Source organism: Orbicella faveolata, unplaced genomic scaffold (assembly GCF_042242905.1).
Source record: "Orbicella faveolata isolate gen_17 unplaced genomic scaffold, um_ofav_v1 contig_13, whole genome shotgun sequence".
Classification (NCBI taxonomy): domain Eukaryota; kingdom Metazoa; phylum Cnidaria; class Anthozoa; order Scleractinia; family Merulinidae; genus Orbicella; species Orbicella faveolata.
This window is the reverse complement of record NW_028301540.1, coordinates 29059523-29083421: the sequence shown is the minus strand read 5'-3', so window position 1 is coordinate 29083421 and position 23899 is coordinate 29059523. Positions and strand designations below refer to the sequence as shown.

General features: G+C 42.0%; 2 protein-coding genes across 5 annotated transcripts; one reads left to right on the top strand and one right to left on the bottom strand.

Annotated features, from left to right (window-relative positions):
• The first annotated feature begins 315 nt into the window (after positions 1-315).
• LOC110045929 (uncharacterized) lies at positions 316-14224 on the top strand. 3 transcript variants are annotated; one of them, XM_089285963.1, is made up of 9 exons: positions 316-643; positions 1919-2009; positions 2256-2377; positions 2847-7707; positions 8417-10738; positions 11856-12109; positions 12445-12621; positions 13112-13201; positions 13537-14224. In XM_089285963.1, the coding sequence occupies exons 2-9, from the start codon at positions 1937-1939 to the stop codon at positions 13594-13596; spliced, it is 7959 nt and encodes a 2652-aa protein (XP_089142089.1). In that variant the 5' UTR covers positions 316-643; positions 1919-1936; the 3' UTR covers positions 13597-14224. The 3 variants fall into 3 exon arrangements, with proteins under 3 accessions (XP_089142089.1, XP_089142090.1, XP_089142088.1); XM_089285964.1 differs by lacking the exon at positions 316-643 and having other exon boundaries at positions 653-2009; positions 11859-12109; XM_089285962.1 differs by lacking the exon at positions 316-643 and having other exon boundaries at positions 653-2009.
• Positions 14225-15043: 819 nt separating this feature from the next.
• LOC110045947 (tRNA-queuosine alpha-mannosyltransferase-like) lies at positions 15044-23076 on the bottom strand. 2 transcript variants are annotated; one of them, XM_089285996.1, is made up of 9 exons: positions 22817-23076; positions 21646-21813; positions 20984-21248; positions 19868-19917; positions 18490-18599; positions 17513-17657; positions 16787-16857; positions 15712-15803; positions 15044-15251 (listed from the first exon to the last, which is right to left on the bottom strand). In XM_089285996.1, exons 1-9 carry the CDS (start codon positions 23074-23076, stop codon positions 15150-15152), a joined length of 1263 nt encoding a protein of 420 aa, XP_089142122.1. In that variant the 3' UTR covers positions 15044-15149. The 2 variants fall into 2 exon arrangements, with proteins under 2 accessions (XP_089142122.1, XP_089142123.1); XM_089285997.1 differs by lacking the exon at positions 15044-15251 and having other exon boundaries at positions 15712-15800.
• Positions 23077-23899: the final 823 nt, after the last annotated feature.

Here is a 23899-nt window from a genome sequence, read left to right as displayed (position 1 = left end):
ATCAACAAAAGCGCTTCACAATGCCTTTAACATCGGTCTAAACGAGGAAACTAAGTATAAGGCAGGTCTAAAACAGGTATTGATCAGGTCATAAATAGGGGAATCGCCGATTTTGTGTCATAGATAAGGTAAGGGTTTTGGGAAGCGGGCCGCAAACCCCGACCCAATTGTTCTCGAATTCTCACCCCCGTCCCCGCCCCCGGGATATTTCTGCAATGTTTGCTCCCTAACGATCCCAGAGTTCTTTGCGCATAACACGGGTATTCGATTACTGATTCATTCTGATTGGTCGAGAAATCTGAACAGTAAGGCGCGGCTGATAAGCGAGGTAAACATGGCGGATGGTTTGCTCCCAGGAGTGAAGTTTTCGAATATTTAGTCATCGCCTCAGTCAAGTGTGGGATTTTCCAAACACTGAGAATTAGGGAAATGACTAGCAAGGCTTTTGGACCAAATTCGTTTTTCAAGTTATGGTTTAACTTCTCAAGGCATTTCAAGCAGTGGTTTCATAGAGTGCCGGACAACTTGCGTCAGATCAGATGGCGCGCGGGAGAGCCGAGGAGCTCTGTAACAGTCTGGATCTCTTGACGATAGGCTCATATAAGCTTAAAGTACTCATGAATTTACCAACGATCACGACAAGGTACCTGACGAGTTTTTTTTCTCATTTTGCGGCCTTAATTGAAGAGTACACTAACCTGTCTGCAATAGCTAGATGATTATCGAACTAACCTGAGCGCTGTTCAGGTTAACCTGAGTGATATTCGGGCTAACTGGAGAACTATATATAGGCTTTCATGGATTTCTTCGGAAAAAAAAATATGTCAGTGATGTTATTACGACGTCATTATGAAGTCATTGTATGGTCATTTCATCAAGATAATGACATATGCACCAAACTGAGGTATTTATTTTGTAACTCCTAATTAACCGCAGGTCCATATCAGCTTAGGCTGCCTATATACCGACCTGCGTAAACAAATAAATGATGTATGTATGTATGTATGTATGTATGTATGTATGTACGATAATGACATATGCGCCGAACGGAGGCTATTTAATGGTGTAGTAATCGAAGATAACAGCAGTGGCTGTGCGTTCCTTTACAAATATTGGCTGTCGAGCTTATGTTCTTTCATGCTTATCATGTAACCTTTTTCATCTGTGAAAGTGAAGAAAAATCTGAGTGATTTTATGAAATGAAGTGAGGCTCAAAACTTCAGGTTTGCGGTAGATATTATTTTCTGAACATCCGCCGAGCTACAAATATTCATGCTCAGTTACTTGTTGTCAAAAATCACAGCGCCAAACTGCAGCTAGCGCTTTGCAGAATTCATATGTTCTTCCTTCGGATCTAACTCATGATTGTGTGCATGCACTCATGATCTGTCCTTTGCCCCTGCTGTAGTACAGGGGGAAAAATTGGTGAACACGTTTGTCCCAAAAAAATTTGAATGCACTAGGCTAGGATTGCATAACACCACGTGAACGAAGCTAGTTTAACTTGAACACGTCCGATAATTTTTAGCGACTCGATTTAGAAGAGGTGCATCTCTCTGTTTTCTCCCTACTCTTTTGAAGATGTTCAGAATTGTGACATATGGACAATAGATTGCAGACTGCATATCATGAAAATGAAAGGGAAACCCAAAATATGAAAATAAATTAAAAAATAAAAATTTTGTAAGTTGCAGCTCGGTAAATAGCTATGATTTGTTGTAAGAAGACAAACTTTCTCTTTCTCATCACGTTTTCCAATGTCACCATTTTGTAATGCCTTTCACTTTAGAATCAAATGTACGTAAAATTTTTGCTTGCTGATGTAGGTAGCTTATACTATTAATAACAATATCAAGACATCATTAGACAAGTGTGATAGTTCTTCGTTCAATATCCTTTGCAATTATCTCTGCTACAGGTCTCCAGTCATGAGAAAATGTTGGAGGGTAAGGTGCCTCAAGGCATCAAGGGGTCGCTTGGCTTGTTATCCATCAGCATGGACATAAGAGGTATTTTCTTGAATTGAAACCATTAGGTCACCCATAAAATGTTTTGTTTCCCATAGTCTTCCCTGTCATGAAAGTGGGTTGGTTGGTCAGGCCAAAATACAAACTTAATTTAAAAAAACAAACAAACAAAAAAAAAAACAAGAAAAAGAAAATTGACCGAGGGGCCTGAGTCAGTTGTGTGTTGATGATTATTATATAATAATTTACTTAGTTTACACCAAATTGCATTATCTATATTTTTAACAGATGCTCGCCGAATGCTCCTCCAAACTATGGAAATCCTGGCTGAGCCAGACAATCCAGCACGTGATCTGCTGACATCAGCACTTAAAGTGCTTGACAAGGCTCAACATACCATCAACGAAGAGGTGAAAAAAATAAAATGTCTGTTCTTTTTTGTTTAAATATTACTTAGTAAGGCTCCAAGGCTCAATAATTATAATTAATATGTGAATAATTATTATGTGAATACAGAGATAGCATTGAGGAATAAATAGCATATTAAGTGCATGTTATAATTTTGTTTTGTGCCATTTCCCTGAGCTTTGAAACTAATTGGAAATAAAATGGTGTTTCAAAACACACTTGTTGCATTAATTCTATGTTGGTATCTTTTCTCTGACAGCAATGAACCTTGCTGTTTTCTGCTTTTAAAGTAGTCTTTCCCTATTTCTCGTCCCCGTGGACGTTTTTATCAATGAGACAGCATTTATCAATCAAGTGTTGTACCACTTAAACCAAAGTAATCACTCCAGACAGTCACAAAAGACAGAAAATGCAGCTGTACCAATACTAATATTAATTTGAACTTACATGAAATCTATGCCTGTTAAAAAGGTTTCCTCAGTGGCTGTCCAAGAGCCAAGTGATACTCTGGGGTGTGAGGGTATGGTCACTGAGTCTCCATGTGATGCTGTGGCTACACAGGAAACACCTAGTGTTGAAGACGTTGTGGTCACTGAGTATCCATGTGATGTTGTGATGTCACCTACCCATGAAGGCGGTGTGGTCACTGAGTCTCCATGTGATGCCGTGGCTACACAGGAAACACCTAGTGTTGAAGACGTTGTGGTCACTGAGGATCCATGTGATGTTGTGATGTCACCTACCCATGAAGGCGGTGTGGTCACTGACTCTCCATGTGATGCTGTGGCTACACAGGAAACACCTAACATTGTAGACATTGTGGTTACCAAGTCTCAATGCGATGTCGTGGCTAGACAGGAAACACCTGCTGTTGAAGGCAGTGTGGTCACTGAGTCTCTATGTGATGCTCTGGCTACACAGGAAACACCTAACGTTTTAGACATTGTGGTCACCAAGTCTCAATCTGATGTCGTGGTTACACAGGAAACACCTACCGTTGAAAGCGGTGTTGTCACGGAGTCTCCATGTGATGTCGTGATGTCACCTAATATTGAAGACTGTGTGGTCACTGAGTCTCCATTTGATGCTGTGGCTGCACAGGAAACAGCTCCCCTTGAAGACTTTGTGGTCAGTGAGTCTCTATATGATATCATCCCTCTACAGGAAACACCCAATGTTGAAGACGGTGTCATCACCAAGTCTCTATATGATACTGTGGCTACACAGGAAACACCCAACATTGATGACGGTGTGGTCATTCAGTCTCTATGTGATGCTGTGGCTACACAGGAAACACCCAACGTTGAAGACAGTGTGGTCACCAAGTCTCTATGTGATGCTGTGGCTGCACAGGAAACACCCAATGTTGAAGACGGTATGGTCACTGAGTCTCTATGTGTTGCTGTGGCTAGACAGGAAACACCCAACGTTGAAGATGGTGTGGTCACTGATTCTCTATGTAAAGCGGTGGCTACACAGGAAACACCCAACGTTAAAGAAGGTGTGGTCACCGAGTCTCTATACGATGCTGTGGCTACACAAGAAACACCCAACGTTGAAGACGGTGTGGTCACTGCGTCTCTATGTGATGCTGTGGCTACACAGGAAACACCTAACATTGAAGACCTCGTGGTTATCGAGTCTCAATGTGATATCCTGGCCACTCAGGAAACACCTAATGTTGAATGCATTGAAGACAGTGTAGTCACCGAGCCTCTATGTGATGCTGTGGCTGCACAGGAAACACCCAACGTTGAAGACAGTGTGGTGACTGAGTCTCTATGTAATGCCGTGGCTACACAAGAAGCACCCAACGTTGAAGACAGTGTGGTCACTGAGTCTCTATGTGATACTGTGGCTACACAGAAAACACCCAACGTCGAAGATGGTGTGGTCGCTGAGTCTCTATGTGATGCTGTGGCTACACAGGAAGCACCCAACGTTGAAGACGGTGTGGTCACTGAGTCTCTATGTGAGGCTGTGGCTACACAAGAAACACCTAATGTTGAAGACAGTGTGGTCACTGAGTCTCTATATGATGCTGTGGCTACACAGGAAACACCTAATGTTGAAGAGAGTGTGTTCACTGAGTCTCTATGTCATGCTATGGCTACACAGGAAACACCCATCATTGAAGACGGTGTGGTCACTGAGTCTCTATGTCATGCTATGGCTACAGAGGAAACCCCTAATGTTGGAGACGGTGTGGTCACTGAGTCTCTATGTCATGCTGTGGCTACAGAGGAAACCCCTAATGTTGGAGACGGTGTGGTCACTGAGTCTCTATGTCATGCTGTGGCTACACAGGCAACACCCAACATTGAAGACGGTGTGGTCACTGAGTCTCTGTGTCATGCTCTGGCTACACAGGAAACATGCAACGTTGAAGACGGTGTGGTCACTGAGTCTCTATGTAATGCTGTGGCTACACAGGAAACACCCGACGTTGAAGACAGTGTGGTCACTGAGTCTCTATGTCATGCTTTGGCTACACAGGAAACACCTAATGTTGGAGACGGTGTGGTCACTGAGTCTCTATGTGATACTGTGGCTACACAGGAAACACCCAACGTTAAAGACGGTGTGGTCACTGAGTCTCTATGTGATGCTCTGGCTACACAGGAAACACTCAACGTTGAAGACGGTGTGGTCAGTGAGTCTCTATGTAATGCTGTTGCTACTCAGGAAACACCCAACGTCGAAGATGGTGTGGTCACCGAGTCTCTGTGTGATGCTGTGGCTACACAGGAAACACCAAACGTTGAAGACGGTGTGGTCACTGAGTCTCTATGTGATGCTGTGGCTACACAGGAAACACTCAACGTTGAAGACGGTGTGGTCAGTGAGTCTCTATGTAATGCTGTTGCTACACAGGAAACACCCAACGTCGAAAATGGTGTGGTCACCCAGTCTCTATGTGATGCTGTGGCTACACAGGAAACACCCAACGTTGAAGACGGTGTGGTCACTGAGTCTCTTTGTGATGCTGTGGCTATGCAGGAAACATGCAACGTTGAAGACGGTGTGGTCACTGAGTCTCTATGTGATGCTGTTGCTACACAGGAAACACCAAACGTTGAAGACGGTGTGGTCACTGAGTCTCTATGTGATGCTGTGGCTACACAGGAAACACCCAACGTTGAAGACGGTGTGGTCACTAAGTGTCTATATGATGCTGTGGCTACGCAGGAAAGATGCAACGTTGAAGACGGTGTGGTCACTGAGTCTCTATGTGATGCTGTTGCTACACAGGAAACACCCAATGTCGAAGACGGTGTGGTCATTGAGTCTCTATGTGATGGTGTGGCTACAGAGGAAAAATCCAACGTTGAAGACGGTGTGGTCACTGGGTCTCTATATGATGCTTTGGCGACACAGGAAACACCCAACGTTGAAGACGGTGAGGTCACTGAGTCTCTATATGATGCTGTGGCTACACAGGAAACATCCAGCGTTGAAGACGGTGTGGTCACTGAGTCTCTAAGTGATGCTGTGGCTACGCAGAAAACACCCAACGTTGAAGACGGTGTGGTCACTGAGTCTCTATGTGATGCTGTGGCTACACAGGAAACACCTAATGTTGAAGACGGTGTGGTCACTGAGTCTCTGTGTCATGCTGTGGCTACACAGGAAACACCCAACGTTGAAGACGGTGTGGTCACTGAGTCTCTATATGATGCTGTAGCTACACAGGAAACACCTAATGTTGAAGACGGTGTTGTCACTGAGTCTCCGTGTCATGCTGTGGCTACACAGGAAACACTCAAGGTTGAAGACTTTGTTGTCACTGAGTCTCTCTCTGATTTCCTGGCTACACAGGAGACACCCAATGTTGAAAAGGGTGCGGTCAGCGAGTCTCTGTGGGATGTCGTGGCTACCCAAGAAACACCTAGCGTTTTAGACGTTGCGGTAACCGAGTCTCTCTGTGATGTCGTGGCTGCACAGGAAACACCTAAGTTTGAAGACGGTGTGGTTACTGAGTCTCTATGTGATGCTCTGGCTACACAGGAAACACCTAACATTGGAGACGTTGTGCTCACCGAGTCTCAGTGTGATGTCGTGGCTAGACAGGAATCAACTGACGTAGACGATGCGGTCACCAAGTCTCAATGTGACATCATGGCTACACAGGAAACACCTAATGTTGACGGCAGTGTGGTCACTGAGTCTCAATGTGATGTCGTGGGTACACAGGAAACACCTAGTATTGAAGGCAGTATGGTCACTGAGTCACTATGTGATGCTGTGGCTACACAGGAAACACCTAACGTTGAAGGGAGTTTGGTCACCGATTCTCAATGTGATGTTGTGGGTACACAGGAAACACCTACTGTTGAAGGTGTGGTGGTCACTGAGTCTCCATGTGATGTCGTGGCTACACAGGAAACACTCAATGTTAAAGGTGATGTTGTCACTGGGTCTCTATGTGATGCTGTGGCTACACAGGAAACACCCAACGTTGAAGACGGCGTGGTCACTGAGTCTCTATGTAATGCTGTAGCTACACAGGAAACAGCCAACGTTGAACACTGTGTGGTCACTGAGTCTCTATGTGATGCTGTTGCTACACAGGAAACACCCAACGTCGAAGATGGTGTGGTCGCCGAGTCTCTATGTGATGCTGTGGCTACACAGGAAACACCCAACGTTGAAGACGGTGTGGTCACTGAGTCTCTATGTGATGGTGTGGCTAAACAGGAAACACCCAACGTCGAAGACGGTGTGGTCACTGAGTCTCTATATGATGCTGTGGCTACACAGGAAACACCCAACGTTAAAGACGGTGTGGTCACTGAATCTCTATGTAATGCTGTAGCTACACAGGAAACACCCAACGTTGAAGACGGTGTGGTCACTGAGTCTCTATGTGATGCTGTGGCTACACAGGAAACACCCAACGTCGAAGATGGTGTGGTCGCCGAGTCTCTATGTGATGGTGTGACTACACAGGAAACACCCAACGTTGAAGACGGTGTGGTCACTGAGTCTCTATGTGATGCCGTGGCTACACAGGAAACACCCAACGTGGAAGACGGTGTGGTCACTGAGTCTCTATATGATGGTGTGGCTACACAGGAAACACGCAACATTGAAGACGGTGTGGTCACTGAGGCTCTATGTGATGCTGTCGCGGCGACACAGGGAACATCTTCAATCGAAGGCGATGTGGTCACTGGGTCTCTAAGTGATGTCTTGGCTACACAGGAAACACCTAACAGTGAAGACGGTGTGGTCATTGAGTTGCCATGTGATGGAACGAACATCAAGGGAAGTGAGATCAATGCATCCATCCATGATGTCAGTGCAGCGTCAGCGGTGAAATCTTCTGAGGGTAAAATTGCTTTTCTATGGAAGCTGATTTTTTACAGAATAGACATTAGTAATTAGTACTCCTGGATAATATTTATTAGTACACATTTTTGTCGATAATAATGAAGGTTAGGGTTTGTATACCTTAGACACTAAAGTAGCATTTTGATTCTTATTTTGGTATTTTTTTAAAAAAAACTAAGGAAGCAAGTTTCAAGTTATTCTCACTGGATGTGAACGAGCCAGTTAAAGCTGTGGAGACTGAACTAAAAACTACCATTGAGATGGCAACATTTGATGTCGTCGTCCTCAATGGTAGTTGTTAGTCTGATGTCAGTAAAACCTGAGAACTTTTTTAAGGCAGTGGGTGAGTCTCACGGGATGTTCATGCGCTGGCAAAAGTCCTGGTTACAAGAGAAGCAACTCGTTTCGATGAGCGTGAGATCTCTGGATCTCTAAATGATAAATTACGATAACTTCGTATTATTGTGAGAAGACTCTCTCACTGATATTGTGGCAACAGGATAAACATTCAACGTGAATCCTCAGATTGTTTGCCTCATGGCAGCTGGGGGTTTTTGACCTTGGCATGGTGAACTTGAACTGTTGGTTTCTGAAATTTAATTATTCGGCTCCATTAGCCGTTGGCTATAAGTACTGAAAGAGGGTAAACAAAGGTTATTTATTCTTAACTTCTAATAGCATTTTAATCCTGATTTTACTATCGACAGTGGAAGGAAGCTTCTCCAATACAAGCTTAAGATCAAGGAAACGAAGGAGCAGCTCTGACAACTCCACCGAGTCTTGTGCACACCGCAGCAGGAACTGCTCTGAAATCTGGGAGCCCCTGAGAAAATCAAGACGGTTGTCGGAGAACACTGCTAACCTTTGTCAGATTGACACTTCAGAACCTGATGAGGTCAATGTCACAGACAAAACAATGGAGTCCTCTGAGGAGAATGTGACTCTGTCTGTGGAAAAACGTCCCTCACTGGATCTGTGTGGGTTAACTGAAGGATTAGCTGGAGAAGAAACAACAGCCATGAATGTGAGTGAGATCAATACATCCACATGCAACGTCACTGCAGCCCAAGAACTTGCAACGGTAGAGGAAATGTCCTCTGAGGACAATGGGACTGTGCCTATGAAAAAGCGTTCCTATCTGGATCTGCGTGAGTTAACTAGAGGAGTAGACATAGAGGACACAACTGTCATTGATGCAACAGAGATCACTACATCCACAGGCAGCGTCACTGCAGCTTCAGAACTTGCAACGGCAGAGGAAAAGTCCTCTGGGATTAACATCACTCTGTCTTTGGAGAAGTGCTCCGCTCTGGATGTAGACGAGGCAAGTGAAGTCTTGTGTACACAGGAATCAGGGAACGTTAATGAAGGTGAGATCACGGCATCCAGCCACAGTGCCATTACAGGCCAAGACCTTTTTATTACCGCGGACGAGTACTTTGAGGGTAATGTCACTCTGTCTATGGAAAAGGTTTTCTTAGTGAATGAAGCTGACCATGCTGAAGCCATCGCAACGGACGAAACAACCAGCAAGGATGAGATTGAGATCGCTGCATCGATAAATGATGTCAGTGCAGCTCCACAAGTTTTCTTTGGAGTTGACGGGTCTGCTGAAGATATCACTCTGCCTGTGGAAAAGGTTTCCTTAGTGGATGAAGCTGACCATGCTGAAGCCATTGCAGCGGACGAAACAACCAGCAAGGATGAGATTGAGATCGCTGCATCGATAAATGATGTCAGTGCAGCTCCACAAGTTTTCTTTGGAGTTGACGGGTCTGCTGAAGATATCACTCTGCCTGTGGAAAAGGTTTCCTTAGTGGATGAAGCTGACCATGCTGAAGCCATTGCAACGGACGAAACAACCAGCAAGGATGAGATTGAGATCGCTGCATCGATAAATGATGTCAGTGCAGCTCCACAAGTTTTCTTTGGAGTTGACGGGTCTGCTGAAGATATCACTCTGCCTGTGGAAAAGGTTTCCTTAGTGGATGAAGCTGACCATGCTGAAGCCATTGCAACGGACGAAGCAACCAGCAAGGATGAGATTGAGATCGTTGCATCGATAAATGATGTCAGTGCAGCTCCACAAGTTTTCTTTGGAGTTGACGGGTCTGCTGAAGATATCACTCTGCCTGTGGAAAAGGTTTCCTTAGTGGATGAAGCTGACCATGCTGAAGCCATTGCAACGGACGAAGCAACCAGCAAGGATGAGATTGAGATCGCTGCATCGATAAATGATGTCAGTGCAGCTCCACAAGTTTTCTTTGGAGTTGACGGGTCTGCTGAAGATATCACTCTGCCTGTGGAAAAGGTTTCCTTAGTGGATGAAGCTGACCATGCTGAAGCCATTGCAACGGACGGAACAAACAGCAAGGATGAGATTGAGATCGCTGCATCGATAAATGATGTCAGTGCAGCTCCACAAGTTTTCTTTGGAGTTGACGGGTCTGCTGAAGATATCATTCTGCCTGTCGAAAAGGTTTCCTCGCTGGATGTAGTCAAACTTGCTGAAGCCATTGCGACTGACGAAACACCTATCACTGATGAGATTGAAGTCACTTCGTCCCTACATGGTTTCAGTGCAGCTTCAGAAGTTTTAATGGTAGGGGAAACTTCCTCAGAGGCTTATATCAGTCTGCCCGTGGAAAAGCTTTCCTTACTCGAAGTACATGGACCAGTAGAGGTTGTGGCTACAGGAGAAACTACTAACCTTGATGAGGTTGAGATCACTGCCTGCGCATATGATGGCAGTGTCATCACAGCAGGGAAAGCTTTGTCCGAGGATACCGCCCTTCTTGTGGAGAACGTTGCCTCGCTAGAAGAACACCAGCCAACTAAGGCCGTCGCCACAGAAGAAACAACTAACTTTGACTTCGATGAGATTGCTGCAACCACATGTGATGGCATTCCGGCAGTGCAAGGGCGCTCTCAGGATAAGATCACTCTGCCTGTAGAAAAGGTTTCCTCACTGGATGTACACGAGCCAGCCAAGGCTGTGGCTACAAAAGAAACAACTTCCTCTGATGACAGTAAGATTACTGCCTACAATTATGACGTCAATGCAACTTGTAAGCACTTTGTGATACCCTTGGTTCAATTAAGTGCTTGCAGGTTTCATTGCGATACATGTATTGTTTCTTTCTTGTTCTATTGTCTTCACAGCCGAGTTTTAGCGAGTTTAAGCAATGACGACGGCGACCCCGAGGACAACGCCCAATAAAAAATGAGTTTATATTTTACCTTTGAATTTCGCAATTGTCGAGCTATGTTATTGGTCTGAAAAATTGCTCAAACGTTAGCGTTCAAATCCAAATGAAAATACGAAACATTAGCTGCTGTCGTTTGCGTTCTCCAAAATACGCAGGGCTTAGTTATGTCATGTTGTTGTTGTGCAGAGCACGGCAAAGAACTCTACAAAAATTTATAACGGACTTGCACAGCCATTGTTCTACTCATTAAAACCCTTAGTTTGGTGGCGTTCTTATTGCCGGTGCAGTAGTGGTTTGCTTAAGCTCTCTATTAAGTTTAAGGACTTTGAAGTTCGAGTTTAAATTTGATTGCGAATACAAATAGATCGTTTTCTATGTCAACGGAAAGTGCCTGGCAGTACCCTGATGTTGCGACCGAGGTAACAAGTATCTGAAAGGCCACTTTATTCATCCACTGAGATAGTCAAGGTTGTGGTTTCTTGCCGAATGTTCATGTGCTATTGTTCAACAGTCTCTTATCAAATGCTTTAATAACTAACTTGGCATGTTTAAACAAAGGAAATCATGAACACCGTGACGGTGTTTGGATATCGGATCTTAATTACGATAGATTTTTTACGATTTTATTTCAACCTCCGTTTTCTCCTTAGTTTTAGTTTCGATTGATCCGAGAAGATATATCAAACATTCAAGACAGTGTTTAACGACATTTCCAAACACCTCAGCGTCGGTCAAAAATAATCTGCTGCGCGTCGTATTTTCAACTATCTTCTCGATGTTTGGAAGTGTGGTCAAACACGGTCTTTCGCGTTTGATATATTACATAATGAAGTGTTTGGAATTTCAGTCCTATATAGTTGAACAAGATATGCTCTCATATGCTCTCATAACTTAACTTGGCACTAAATTAGCTTTTTGATATCACTTTTATTATCAGCAGTGGAGAGAAGCTTGTCCAGTAGAACCTTGAGGAAACGGAAGCGAGCCTCTGAAACAGCCAGTGAGGTGTCTGGCCAGGCCAGCACGAGCTGCTCTGTGCACAAAGATGTCGGCGAGCCAGCAAGGAAATCAAAGCGCTGCTTGCTGAACAGTGGAGTTGATGCAGCTGCCTCTACCTCCAAGGCTACCACTGCACCAGCCGTCCTATCTGAAGGAGCTGAAGCTGCAGCCACAGACACGGCTGACAATGATGTAAGTGTGTTCACTATGAGAGTACTAATTACGTGAGAGTCAGATCTTTACGAAAAATCTCAAACCGATCGCTCGGTCAATATGACAAGTCCGAGGTTTGAGATTTTCCCCTAAACACCGAACGTTCGAGTTTAATAAGTTGTTTGTGATCAGGCTGTATGGTTGCTACAGGCCCACAGTCGGCCCGTGGGCATTACGAGAGAGGAATGCCGTAGAATTAGCCAATCAGAGCGCGCGTTATTTCGGCGACAAGCACAATCCATATCATAATTATTATTATCATTGTTATCTTCACCGACATTAATCAAGTTATAATTTTTTTTTGCAATTATTAGACGATCAAAATCAAAGCCGAGGGTATCCCAGCTCCAAACTCTGGTGCAGAGAGTCCAGACACCATGGGGTACGTGCATTACTACCTAAGCACGGCTTATCAGCTCTTGTGTGGTGCCATGAAGCGAGACCCAGCTGGTACCCTTCCTGCCGTGGAAAGCGTCATCCAGCAGTCGCAGGTAAGAAGAGCAGTTATGGTTGGTTGCTGTGGTTGAGAGTAGTTATGAAAAGAACTGTTGTTGCTGACTGACGTTTCGTCAACCTGAGCTGAAGTCATCTTCAGAGTCAAGTGAATAGTGTTTGTCAGTCGATGGTGTTATAAGTCTGGTCCGTTGAATGTGAATGGTCCGTTTAACCGTGATGGTATATATTGCCTGAAAGACTCGTGTAAAGTTTGTCAGCAGTCATTTGTCGGTTCTTGTAACTTTCAATCCGTCTATTGTTAATCAAATTAAGTCGGTCTGTTTGAGTTCCGTCTATTGTTAGTCAAATTAAGTCGGTCTGTTTGAGGTCCGTTTGTCGGTTTTGTTTATGTCGTGAATAAGTCGTTTGTAAGGTGCCGGTAGTCGTTTTCTTGTGTAAAGGACGATAGTCCTCAACCCTCTCTCAAAAGTGAACTGGCAGAATACACGGGTCTAGGTATATTTTGATGATGTTCTTGTATTGCAGGAGGCTACAACGGCAGAGCCTCCCCAAAACAACAGGGCTCGTCGAAGACGAGTACGACGAGTCTGGAATGGGGAAGCGTTTGTTCCCGAGGTAAGTGAAAAAATAACGATTATTACTGTGAATTGGTTATTTTACATTGTTGATTGTGTACTTATTGAACAAATACTCATTTGTCACTATCTAAATAGTGGAGTCTCATTGGTATTCCTAGGAAGTACATCTTTAAATTAACAAGCAACTTTAATGAAGGGACACAACAATTGGGCATGCATAAATAATTTTTTTTTAATGGAGGAACATAACGATTGGCATGCTGTAATTGAATTTTTCCTTTCTATTTTGTGCAGATAATATTTTTGACGTTTTAAATCAATTCTGCTAGTTTCGAAGACCTCTCTTGACTTGGCTGTTTATTTATGTTATAGGAAAAGAAACGGGAGCAAGCGGAACCCTATCTCCGTCGGCGAGGCCCACGGAGAAAGTGAGACGGCACTCAAAGTGTCGTCTCTTTTTTTTTTTTTCCTCCTGATTTGTAAAAAGCAACACGTGTATGCTTGGTGAGCGGGTCAAAAATATTTTAAAACAAAGTTAAAAAACACAAACAAATTTCAAAATTGAAAAAAACAAACCCTTCTTTCCCCACAAGGAGGGTTTAGACTTTCGGGATTAAAGGTTAGGTGGGATAATTGGGGATATCCCACCGAACCTTCATATACCCCCTCTCCCATGATTAAACCTGCACAGGGGCAGTGGCCACTGCCCCTGTGCACGCAGACAGGGGTAGTGGCCACTGCCCCTGTCTGCCATACCCTACTTCCTCGGTGATGTAGTAGCTCTCGTAACGTACAATATGATTGGCTCGCTACCCTAGCCAAAAACAAAAGACCAAACAATTGAAACAGTGACTTGGACTTAAAAACAATAGAAGCTGCTTACAATACCAAACAAAAGCAGGTTATGAGAGCTGCTACACTACCGACTTCCTCACCATCATCCCGAAAAAAACAAATACCAATAATACAAAAAGAACAGAAAAAATACAAAAAATACAAAAACATCACAAAAATATAAAACTTTCAAAAACCCAAAATCGAAATCAAAACCAAAAATAAAGTTAACAAGTAGAAACACACCAACAACTCTCAGGTTTTAACTTGTTAGCAAGAAAAAACCCGACCAAAAATCCCGAAGACAAGCCTATTCAATATTTCTCTATTGCCTTCTGGTGCTTTGGCGGTGCGAAGAACTAATGAAAAAGTGATAAAAACAAGCTCACCAAGTATCATGATGTTGCACTGGATTTCAAATGTAAAGCTGGCAAAGATGAATAAACTACATGCGAATTTTCAAACGCTGTCAAATCACTTATTTAATAGCTATATATCTCATTCTTCTCGCCCTTGTCTTTCAGTGGGACGCGTGCTTGCCAGTCAAATCAGGGTTTCTACTGGTCAGAAAATGGTCAGGGGAAAAAAAAATTCTTTAAGATCAGGGAATGGTCTCAGAAAACTGACATTTTGAAGAAAAGTCAGGGAAAATTGACATTATACATGTATATATCACCGACGATTTTTAAATACCATTGAAGGCTGGAGGAAACAGTTCCGGCCACTTCTGATCGCAATGATGCTTTCCCTTGCCTATGGTCCTAGGGTTTTTTTATATGCTCCTCCGGTTCTCCCCCTCCTCAAAATTCGATTCGTCCCGGCATGTGATGATTACTAAAGCCTAGTTCACAATAGCGAGAAAACGGCTTAAGCATAACGACATAAGAAGGACGTTGTGTCGTTACGTTTGCAGTGTGAACCTCCTGACATAATGACAATAGCAACATAACAGCATGAACATAACTACATCAGTTGTAAGGTCATTATGTCGCTAGTGTGAAGCAGGCCTTAACTTTGCAGGCTGGCTAAAAACTTGACACATTGATGATGTAATTGATTTTATTATTTATCAAGTATTACTACCAGGCTACAAGGTGTAGCTTCATCAGTGACGACAAACTAACAAGGTGGACAGACAAAAAAGAAAATTCTCAGCGTAATTCAGACATCAGGCTTTGTTTGCCTCTACTGTAGGAGACAAGTTCGTAAAATGAATCCTTCAGTGTGTCCCACGTGAAGCGTCTCCAGTCAGCCTGTAAAGGAAATAAGGGTTTAATGGGGAAAAACACACAGTTTACGTTCAAAGGTACGGTGCTGGACAAAACAGTTGCTCTGAAACACAGATGTTTCTCACAGCTTACTGAATTCTTTCGCTCGAATGACAGCCGAGATTCAAAAGTTTCCATAGTGATGACGCAGTCTACAGAGAGCCGTGCAGCGTCCGTGATTGGTTGTTACTTGTGCATCCGACCAATCAGAACCACTACAGACTCGCAAGAATAACGTCATCTTAACATCATCAGTATCATAGACACTCCCGCGCGGGACAGAAATTGCATGCGTGGTCAAGGAAACACGTTTGTTGTACGAAAGGGTTTTTTGGTAGGAAAATTCTTAGAAAAAGGTGTTACTTAGGGGCGTTAATTAATACTGCTCTAATAATGACGTGTTATAGCGATTCAAAATCTCTGTCTATTCACTAGTGGAACTTACAGTGACTTTGTGAGTCCTCACATGTCGTGGATTTTTACAAAAATATCTCAGCTTCTTGGATAATTGCTGTGGTGTGGAGTACAGATATTCTGCTGAAAAAAAAAAAAGGTTGAGTGTTCAACCTTGATGTTTATTACAGTCGAACCTCTCCACAACGGCCAGCTTTGAGACAGAGGAAGGTGTCTGTTGTAGAGAGGTGGCCGTTGTGGGGAGGTAGGGATGTAATATGACACCTGTTAAAGAAAAAGCTTATTGCACCCCCCCAGGTGGTGTACTCCCTTGTATGTGCTATATAGGTATGCGTGGCTCCAAAAGGTAGGGTTTTTCAGCCGTTATGGTCATGAATAGGGTATCGATTTTGGCCATTTTGGTTTTAAATGGGGTATGGTTTTAGCACTCTAGTCTTTAATTGGGTATGTTTCTTGGAAGAAGCTACTTTTTCATTATCAATAAGACTGTCAACAAAAGCCCTTCATAACTTATGTTTAGGGCAACTCTGTCAGCTGCAACGGTCATAAATAGGGTGTCAAATGTTTGGCCAGGTCAGAAATAGGGTAGCAAAAAATGCAGATTTTGGTCATACATGTAAATAGGGTAAGGGTTTTGGGAAGTGGGCCACACACCCCCACCCAACTTTCCTGGGAGTACCCCCCCCCCCCCCAGGATTGCACCGTCTAAATAGATAACAAAATCAGGATTTATCAATAAAACCGAAACCAAAAAGAAACAGAGACCAGCAATGTGGGCAGTAGTGATCGAGCTTCCTGACCTTATCCAATGAAAAATGAGATTTCCCGTTCTCCAGTCGTTGATAAACTGGTCATTGTCGATAGGTTTTCTTGGCAGCTGCGATGCGCTTTAGTATGTTAGTGGCCGTTGTCGTTGTGGAGAGGTCAAAATGAGGCAAAACATGGCCTGTCCACCTGGACAACAAAAAAGTGGCCATTGTCGCAAGGTTGCTGTTAATGGAGGTTTGACTATACCAACAACTATAACGGTGCATGCTAACGCATGTAAGTGAAGGAAGAACAAACTGCTGAAACAAATAATCTATTACAAAGAAATACAAACTTACAAGGAAATATTTCTGGGTAAACCAACTTGTTTGGACAAAGTGGATAACAGCCATGTTGCACTGCTTCCAGCCTGAAACGTGCAATACATATTAATGTAACTTAGTGGGGTATAAATGATTCACTGGCAAACTATCAGGCAAACTCACGATCTGATTGGCCACAAAGTGGTCCGCTAACTATCGATGGATGTCGCTGGGAGCTGGTCATTATTTTAAGTGGCAGGGTGCAGGGTGTCCCCCTCCCCCCCCCCCCTCAAAAAAAAAAATTACACTCCTGTCACCAAGGAATCAAAGTATTTTGACTAGTTTGACAACTTTTTGACATCTTTTTGACAACTTCTGATAGTTTCTGTTTCAAATGGCCATTATCAACCTGCAACAACTTGCTGCCAGTTTCAAATGTACATAGGTTGAGAATTTTGAAATTCCCACGAGTGAATGATAAATTTAACAATTTAACATTTCCACCCTCAGCAGGTCCTACACTTTGATTGATAGAATCCAGCAAAAAAGTGCCAAAAAGTTGTGAAAAAGATGTCAAAATTTAGTCAAAAACTTTCCCAAGAGGCAACGGTGCATAGAAGTGTAACATGTACCTTATATTAAAAGTGTGATCGGTTACAAATTCTCAATTGCATGATGTCTACTACAGCTAACTACTTTTTCCAATAAAAGTACATTGTACACCATCCTTAATTTTACGAGTAGTGAATGATCATGACTTACATTGAAACACCAAAAAACTCGTGTTGAGCAGTTGACACAGCTACATCAGCAGCCCTAAGTACGGCAATGTAATCCTGGCGAGATTCTTGATAACCCCAGTGGAGAATATGATCTCTGATTCGTGTGAAGGCTTCTTCAAAAATACCTTGGAAGTAAATTGAAATTCATGATTATTACAATTTTATAATGTTGTTGTTGTTGTTTCTTATGACAATATGGTTGAATCCTCTGATCATACACGTAAAAACAGTGGAACCTCCAGTTGTGACCACCTCTCCTCAGTGACCAGTTTTCCAAAATACCAAAAGTGTCCAAGTCAAATCACTTTATTTGGAACCTCTTGTAAGCGACCACCTCTTTTTTAACCTCCTGTAAGCGACCACTTGACAGATAATAGAGCAAAACTTGGATAATAAGGTGTTGCAACATTATCGCACTCCTGGTAGTGCAAGAGAGGGGAATTTCTCCATGGGAAGTACCAGATTTTTTCTCAAAATTGACTTTTCACATGAATGAAACAGTTTAAAACATGGGGTAAGCCGCTGCAGTTACCATTACGCAAAATTTTGACCCAATATGGTCTAAATTCTCGTAAGCGACCACCTCGCGTAAGCGACCACCTGGGCCTGACATTTTGGGTGGTGGTTTATGGGAGTATCAACTGTAGAGACTTCAGTGTAAAGTAAAAATTCCATCCCAGTTAGAGGGTCATTGGGAAAGAACAGCTCATTGGTGTAAGCTCCTAAGTGCAGTTTCTACAGCACGAGGTATCTACAGAAGGAGTCCTGAGCTCCCTGAATGATCTTGCAGTACCCATCAATAATGTTAGGAAGTCAGAGAGGTACTTTACAATAAAATGTAAGGTTCCAACATTGCACCTGTACATCACACTCTGAAATCCAGTGTTTTCACTATGCCTCTGACACGTTAATGTATAAATTCAATTAAATATGTACAATTTTCTGGAAAAAACTCACCTGGAACTTCAGAGAACCTTTCTCCTAAAACAGAAACCTTGAATTGCAATCCTTGATCAGCCAACTGATACAAAGTGTGGAAGAACAAGTCAGGTCCTTTGTCATGTTCCCTGGTTGACAGCAAAAAGTTACAACTTTCAGTCATGAAGAGGATGAGTGGAACATTTATATCGAGATAGTGTATGCCCCCTACAAATGGCTGCAAAATCCTCAAAATTGTGAAATGGATAAAGATGGCTTTGAAACAGTTTATTAATTTACTTATTTTTGTTGGAAGATACATGTAGAATATCGGTATTCAAAAAGTCAAAATAATCAGAATGCCTTTAACAAAGTGATTTGGAGAATGGGAAGTTCTCTGTCCCTGTCAAAACATTGTATAAGGGAGAACCACAGCTATGTCGAGGAAACTGTCCACACAATACAAAGTAGATGCTGGAGACACTATTACATTGTATATTTTCATGTACATGTACAAGTCATGTACCTCGTCTGTAGAGGTCATTTACAGTAAATGCCATGGAATAGAATTGTCAACTTGTCATTGTGGGAGAGGATGAATACTACATTGTACAGGAAAACAGCTGATCTGCTAATTGACAACCAAACAGTTTGAAGCATATGTATCTAGTACACAAGTCATATAATTACATGTATGTACTACATAATATATAAAAATTAATAAGCATTTGGTAATAATGTTAACCCATAGACTCCCAGAGCTTTTTGCCAACAAGGCATTTTATGAACATTTTGGAGATTTTCAGGAAGGCATTTGCAACATGATAGCATGCCTTTCTTTCCACTAGCATCGCATTTTAAGACGTTCTTGCTCAGGCATGCACAGAAATCAAAATTTTGACCTACGTTTTAAGGCTTTTCGACTTTTTAATTTTTTTTGCCTTTCCTTTTTCTCCTTTTCTTTTCCTTTTGCTGCAGTGATCGACCTTCTACTGGGCTTGCTTCCAGTTCAAAAAATTCTCAGAAAGCATCAGCAAGATGGGTTATTTTTACCATGGAGTAGCCACGTGTAGTCACAGGAAATTTTGCTCTCAGTTTTTCACTCAACTTTTTGAGCATTTTTTGCGCATATTTCAGGCTCTATTGAGCTGATCACCATGATCTGGGTATCATTGGAAAGATCTTTTCCTCCTGAAGACGTTGAGCATAGATGATGCCAATTTTGGTCAAAGGCGATGACGTCAGAAGTGGAACAAAGGCCAAGGCTTGTTACGGCTGGTTACGAGCAGTATGGGAGTCAATGGGTTAAGTATGTAAACATGTCACTTGGGTAAAGTTTTAGTTTATAAACTTTAAAATGTTAAACCCTTATCACAATCATTACATTCATAACTAAAATTACATAAACTGTACATACCACCTATGAGCCCATACAATATGCAATGGTTGTGAAGTGTCTTTGTCAAGCTATAAATGAACGTATTTTAAAAAAACAGAAATAATTGATATTAATATTTATTATTAATAATGGAATATATTTACCACATAAGTCCAAAATATATATTAATAGCATTTGTGACAAAAATGCTGAACAGTGAATCATTGGGAGATAAAGTTATAGTAATCCCAATAAGTTGAAAATTTCATCAGTAATTGAAGGCTTTCGTGCAAAAAGGCGTATGTACCATTTTGGGTCGATTTTTATTTTTTGCAGGATTGAGCTAATTTTTGGCAGACTGACTTGTTTTGACATGAAAAGCATCATTGCATAATTGTTTTTGTTGATCTGCACTTCGTTTTCGAGAAATAACGTATGCAAAAAACTCAGTTTTCCAAGGGTATCTTTTGGAGATCTTTTGTTGAGCGAAAACCAAAAGAAACCTTTGTTTTGCTAAACGATGAAGTCACCAAAGCGTGGTATTTGCCCCTAGTTTTATTATTTATATAATTACCCAATTCTTTTACTGTTGCTTTGTTAGCACAAGTGGATAAGGTGCTGAATGGGCCGCATCCGAGTTTGTTTTGTCGTGACATCAGCTCGATACGAGGTTGGTCGATTTTTTTTCCGGTTTATTTCTCTACTTCTTTCAAAAATCAAAACATCTATTTAAAAAAAATCGTGCGTTCCAAGTTGCTTAACGTAACCGTTTAAGTTCGTGCTACGTTAAAATCCACCTTCGAAGGATTCACTCCAAAAGATGCCGCTTGGAAAACTGAGTTTTTTTGCATACGTTATTTCTCGAAAATGAAGTGCAAATCAACAAAAACAATTACGCAACAATGCTTTTCACGTCAAATCCAGTCAGTCTGCCAAAAATTAGCTCGATCCTGCAAAAAATAAAAATTGACCCAAAATGGTACATATGCCCTTTTTACACGAAAGCCTTCAATTAGACTTGAGTCTTACAACTTTCAGCTGCACTCAATTTTATTTCTTAACAAATGAGTTAAATTTATGTCATCAAAAAAGTAGCTCAAAAGAGGGTGCCAAATTCTGGTCACTCTGATCAGGTAATCAGAAAAATTGATTCACCTTCTTACTGCTATCTGTTTCAGTTTCCTCTGGTATCTGTTTAACTGGTATCTTGCTGTTGAGAACAGTTTCATCTTTCCCAGGAATTGAAGACAAATCGTCAGTTTCCTTCAGAGGGAAGTACACCACCCTGCATTTCGGCCTAATCATCTGCTCTAATCCTTTTGGTCGATAATCGGGCATCAATTTCAGAAAGCCATTGATGGATGATAGGAATGATTCCATGTTAAAGAGCGAGTTGAATATCACATCATCAGCTACAAGACTGCATTAAAGTCAGCAAAGAATCAGTAAACTATAGATAACATACATGTTAGATGTAGATGTAAAGGTTAAAGAACAATAGCCATCCTGATTCCTTATGGCATGGTGCTCACATTATGTCAAGCTCACAACCTATTAATTTTTGGTCCATAAATTGGTTAAAAATTTTGGCCCTCTTCTAACTAAATGGTTCTAGGTTTGTCAATGTACACTGTATGCTCTTAAATGAAAAATTCCTGAATAATCTTGTATCGCTAGTCATATATGTGTTGCAGCATTTTACAACAATTTAATAATAATATTACAAAAACTAGTGATACAGCATACAATCATATACATGTCTACATGTGTATGTGTCTTAGTTACTATGAATTTTATAAGAACAACAACATTCTCACCATGATAAAATCTGGTTGTAGCCATACTGAAAGTCTCTGTCCTGCTGTTTTCTCACAGGATATATGAGTTGATTCTCGTGAAAGTAAAGGACTTTCTTGAGTTGTGCAAGATCTGGCCTTAGGGCCACTAATTCAGCTAAATTCAATACCGAACTTGCAAATAGTACCCTTTAAAAAACAAATATAAAAATTATAACCTTAAAAATAAGGCGCAATGAAATTAAATTAGACTACAGTGACAACTCATATGATTATAATTTTGGATAGTGTTTGGACCCGATCTCACTCCCAGACAGCCAAGACCCTTTTGTTTGACACCAAAAATTGGACCTCTAGGCAAAATTGGATGGCAAACCAACATTAATCACAGCAGTTGCTTTTTCTAGGCATATTAGTACAACCATATCAATCTGGAATGCGTGTGCAAGATAAGACCCGAAATCAAGTTGCTCTGTTTCTTGTTCTTGATTGTGCCCAGAATATATGGCTTTTGGTCACTGCTGATGTTCTGGAGACACTTTTGGGTATCGTGAAGGTGTACACTAGAGGGTCTGATGTTAGCCGCAGCACTCTTACATTTTTTTCTGCTACCTCTGCTGCTCCCAAAGGGAGGAGGCGGGTACATTTGTACTCCCAAGCTATATGGGTATGTGTCCTGTAAAGGGTATGGTTTTCAGGCAGTTTAGTCAGGGATAGGGTATTCAGACAGTTTTGGTCTAGAATATTATATAATTTACCGGGAAAGTGGCCAGTGTGTAAATAATTTACTCTAGAACTGAGTGAGAATAAAACAGTGAAAACTTTACATTAACAGAATTACAAATCCTGGCAAATCTGTGAAAGATTCGTGACAGATTTGATCTGTTCGCAGACTTGATAATTTAAAAGTAAAAAAGGTTCTGCATGGAAAATAGTTAGTCTGGGATAGCGTACAGGTTTTTGGTGCCAAGAGGGAAGAAGAGGGCTGCAAAATCAAGCTGAACATGGTCTAGAAATGGTTTCAGTGTCCCAGCAGCACACTATAAACTTACAAAGTACCCCCCTTCCAAAACCGGTTACCCCCCCCCCCCCTCCTTGCTGCTCTTTCACATGCTAGTTTTTCTAGAAGCTGCAAGGCCTAGCTAATTAACGATACAGATCTGAACCAAGATCTCTCTGTTGTGAGACTCACTTGTAACTGGTTCCGAAAGGAATCTTCTGAGCAAAGTACAACGCGCTTGTTCTCATTCTCCAGTGCCATTTCTTTGCTGGTAAGCAGTGCAGTTTACAGCTTGGGATTTCCTTCGCCAGTAAATCGACCAGTTGCTTATGTGATCCGCCATAAAACGGCTCAATAAGGAGGCACGTTACACGAACAGCTTCGCATTTTGCTGCCTGATCGCAAGGGGTTAAGGCCAAAAACGACGTCCCGGCATTATGTTCAAGCGCCATTAAAAACGACGTAAGATTTTACAAGCTGACTGCTTTTGACATCACGACCTGCACATTACCTACTTCTTTCGTTGCAAACTAGCTGTGGTGCCTGGAAAAGGACCTGATAATAGGACAGAATGTCTTTTCCAAACCTTGCATCCGGCCGCCATCTTGATTTCATAATCAACCTGTTTGGTTGGTACTTCATATAAGGACAATCTAGGCGATACAAACTCCTTCAACTGCGACACTCACAAAATCTCAGAAAAACAAAACCAAAACCAAGAAGAAACCAGTGGAAAACGAAACGACAAAACTAACATCACCAGTCAAGAATGCAACTCCTCCTACTGTGTCAAGTTCTCAGGTATGACATCATGTTGATCTGTGAAAAACTGTCCATTCTGGTGAACCCTGTGATGGAATAACATCAGTCTATTTGGGGGTGGGTGAAGGGGTTGTTGGGTTGTTGGGTTGTTGGGTTATGGCTGAGAAAAAGAATTCAATCCTCTATTTGCTTGATGCCATTAAAACTGAACTGGAGGGCCACTAGGAAGTGGTATGGGGCACAACATAACCCAGATTCATAATATTTACCATCAGAAATATATATATATTTTTTGGATATGATACCAAAGAAGCCAGGTGGTTATTGTTTGAGGATAGCCTGAAGCTTATCAATGATGTTTAATACACTAGTGCTTTCATTCTGTAATTTAGGAGATCAGCTCCAAGCTTGAAGACATGCCTGTCGCTGCTGAATCAGATTCTTGCTCCTCCTCATCTAGTGATCGTTCAGACTCGGAAAAGGATGAAAATGAAGATGATGATGAGGTTGATG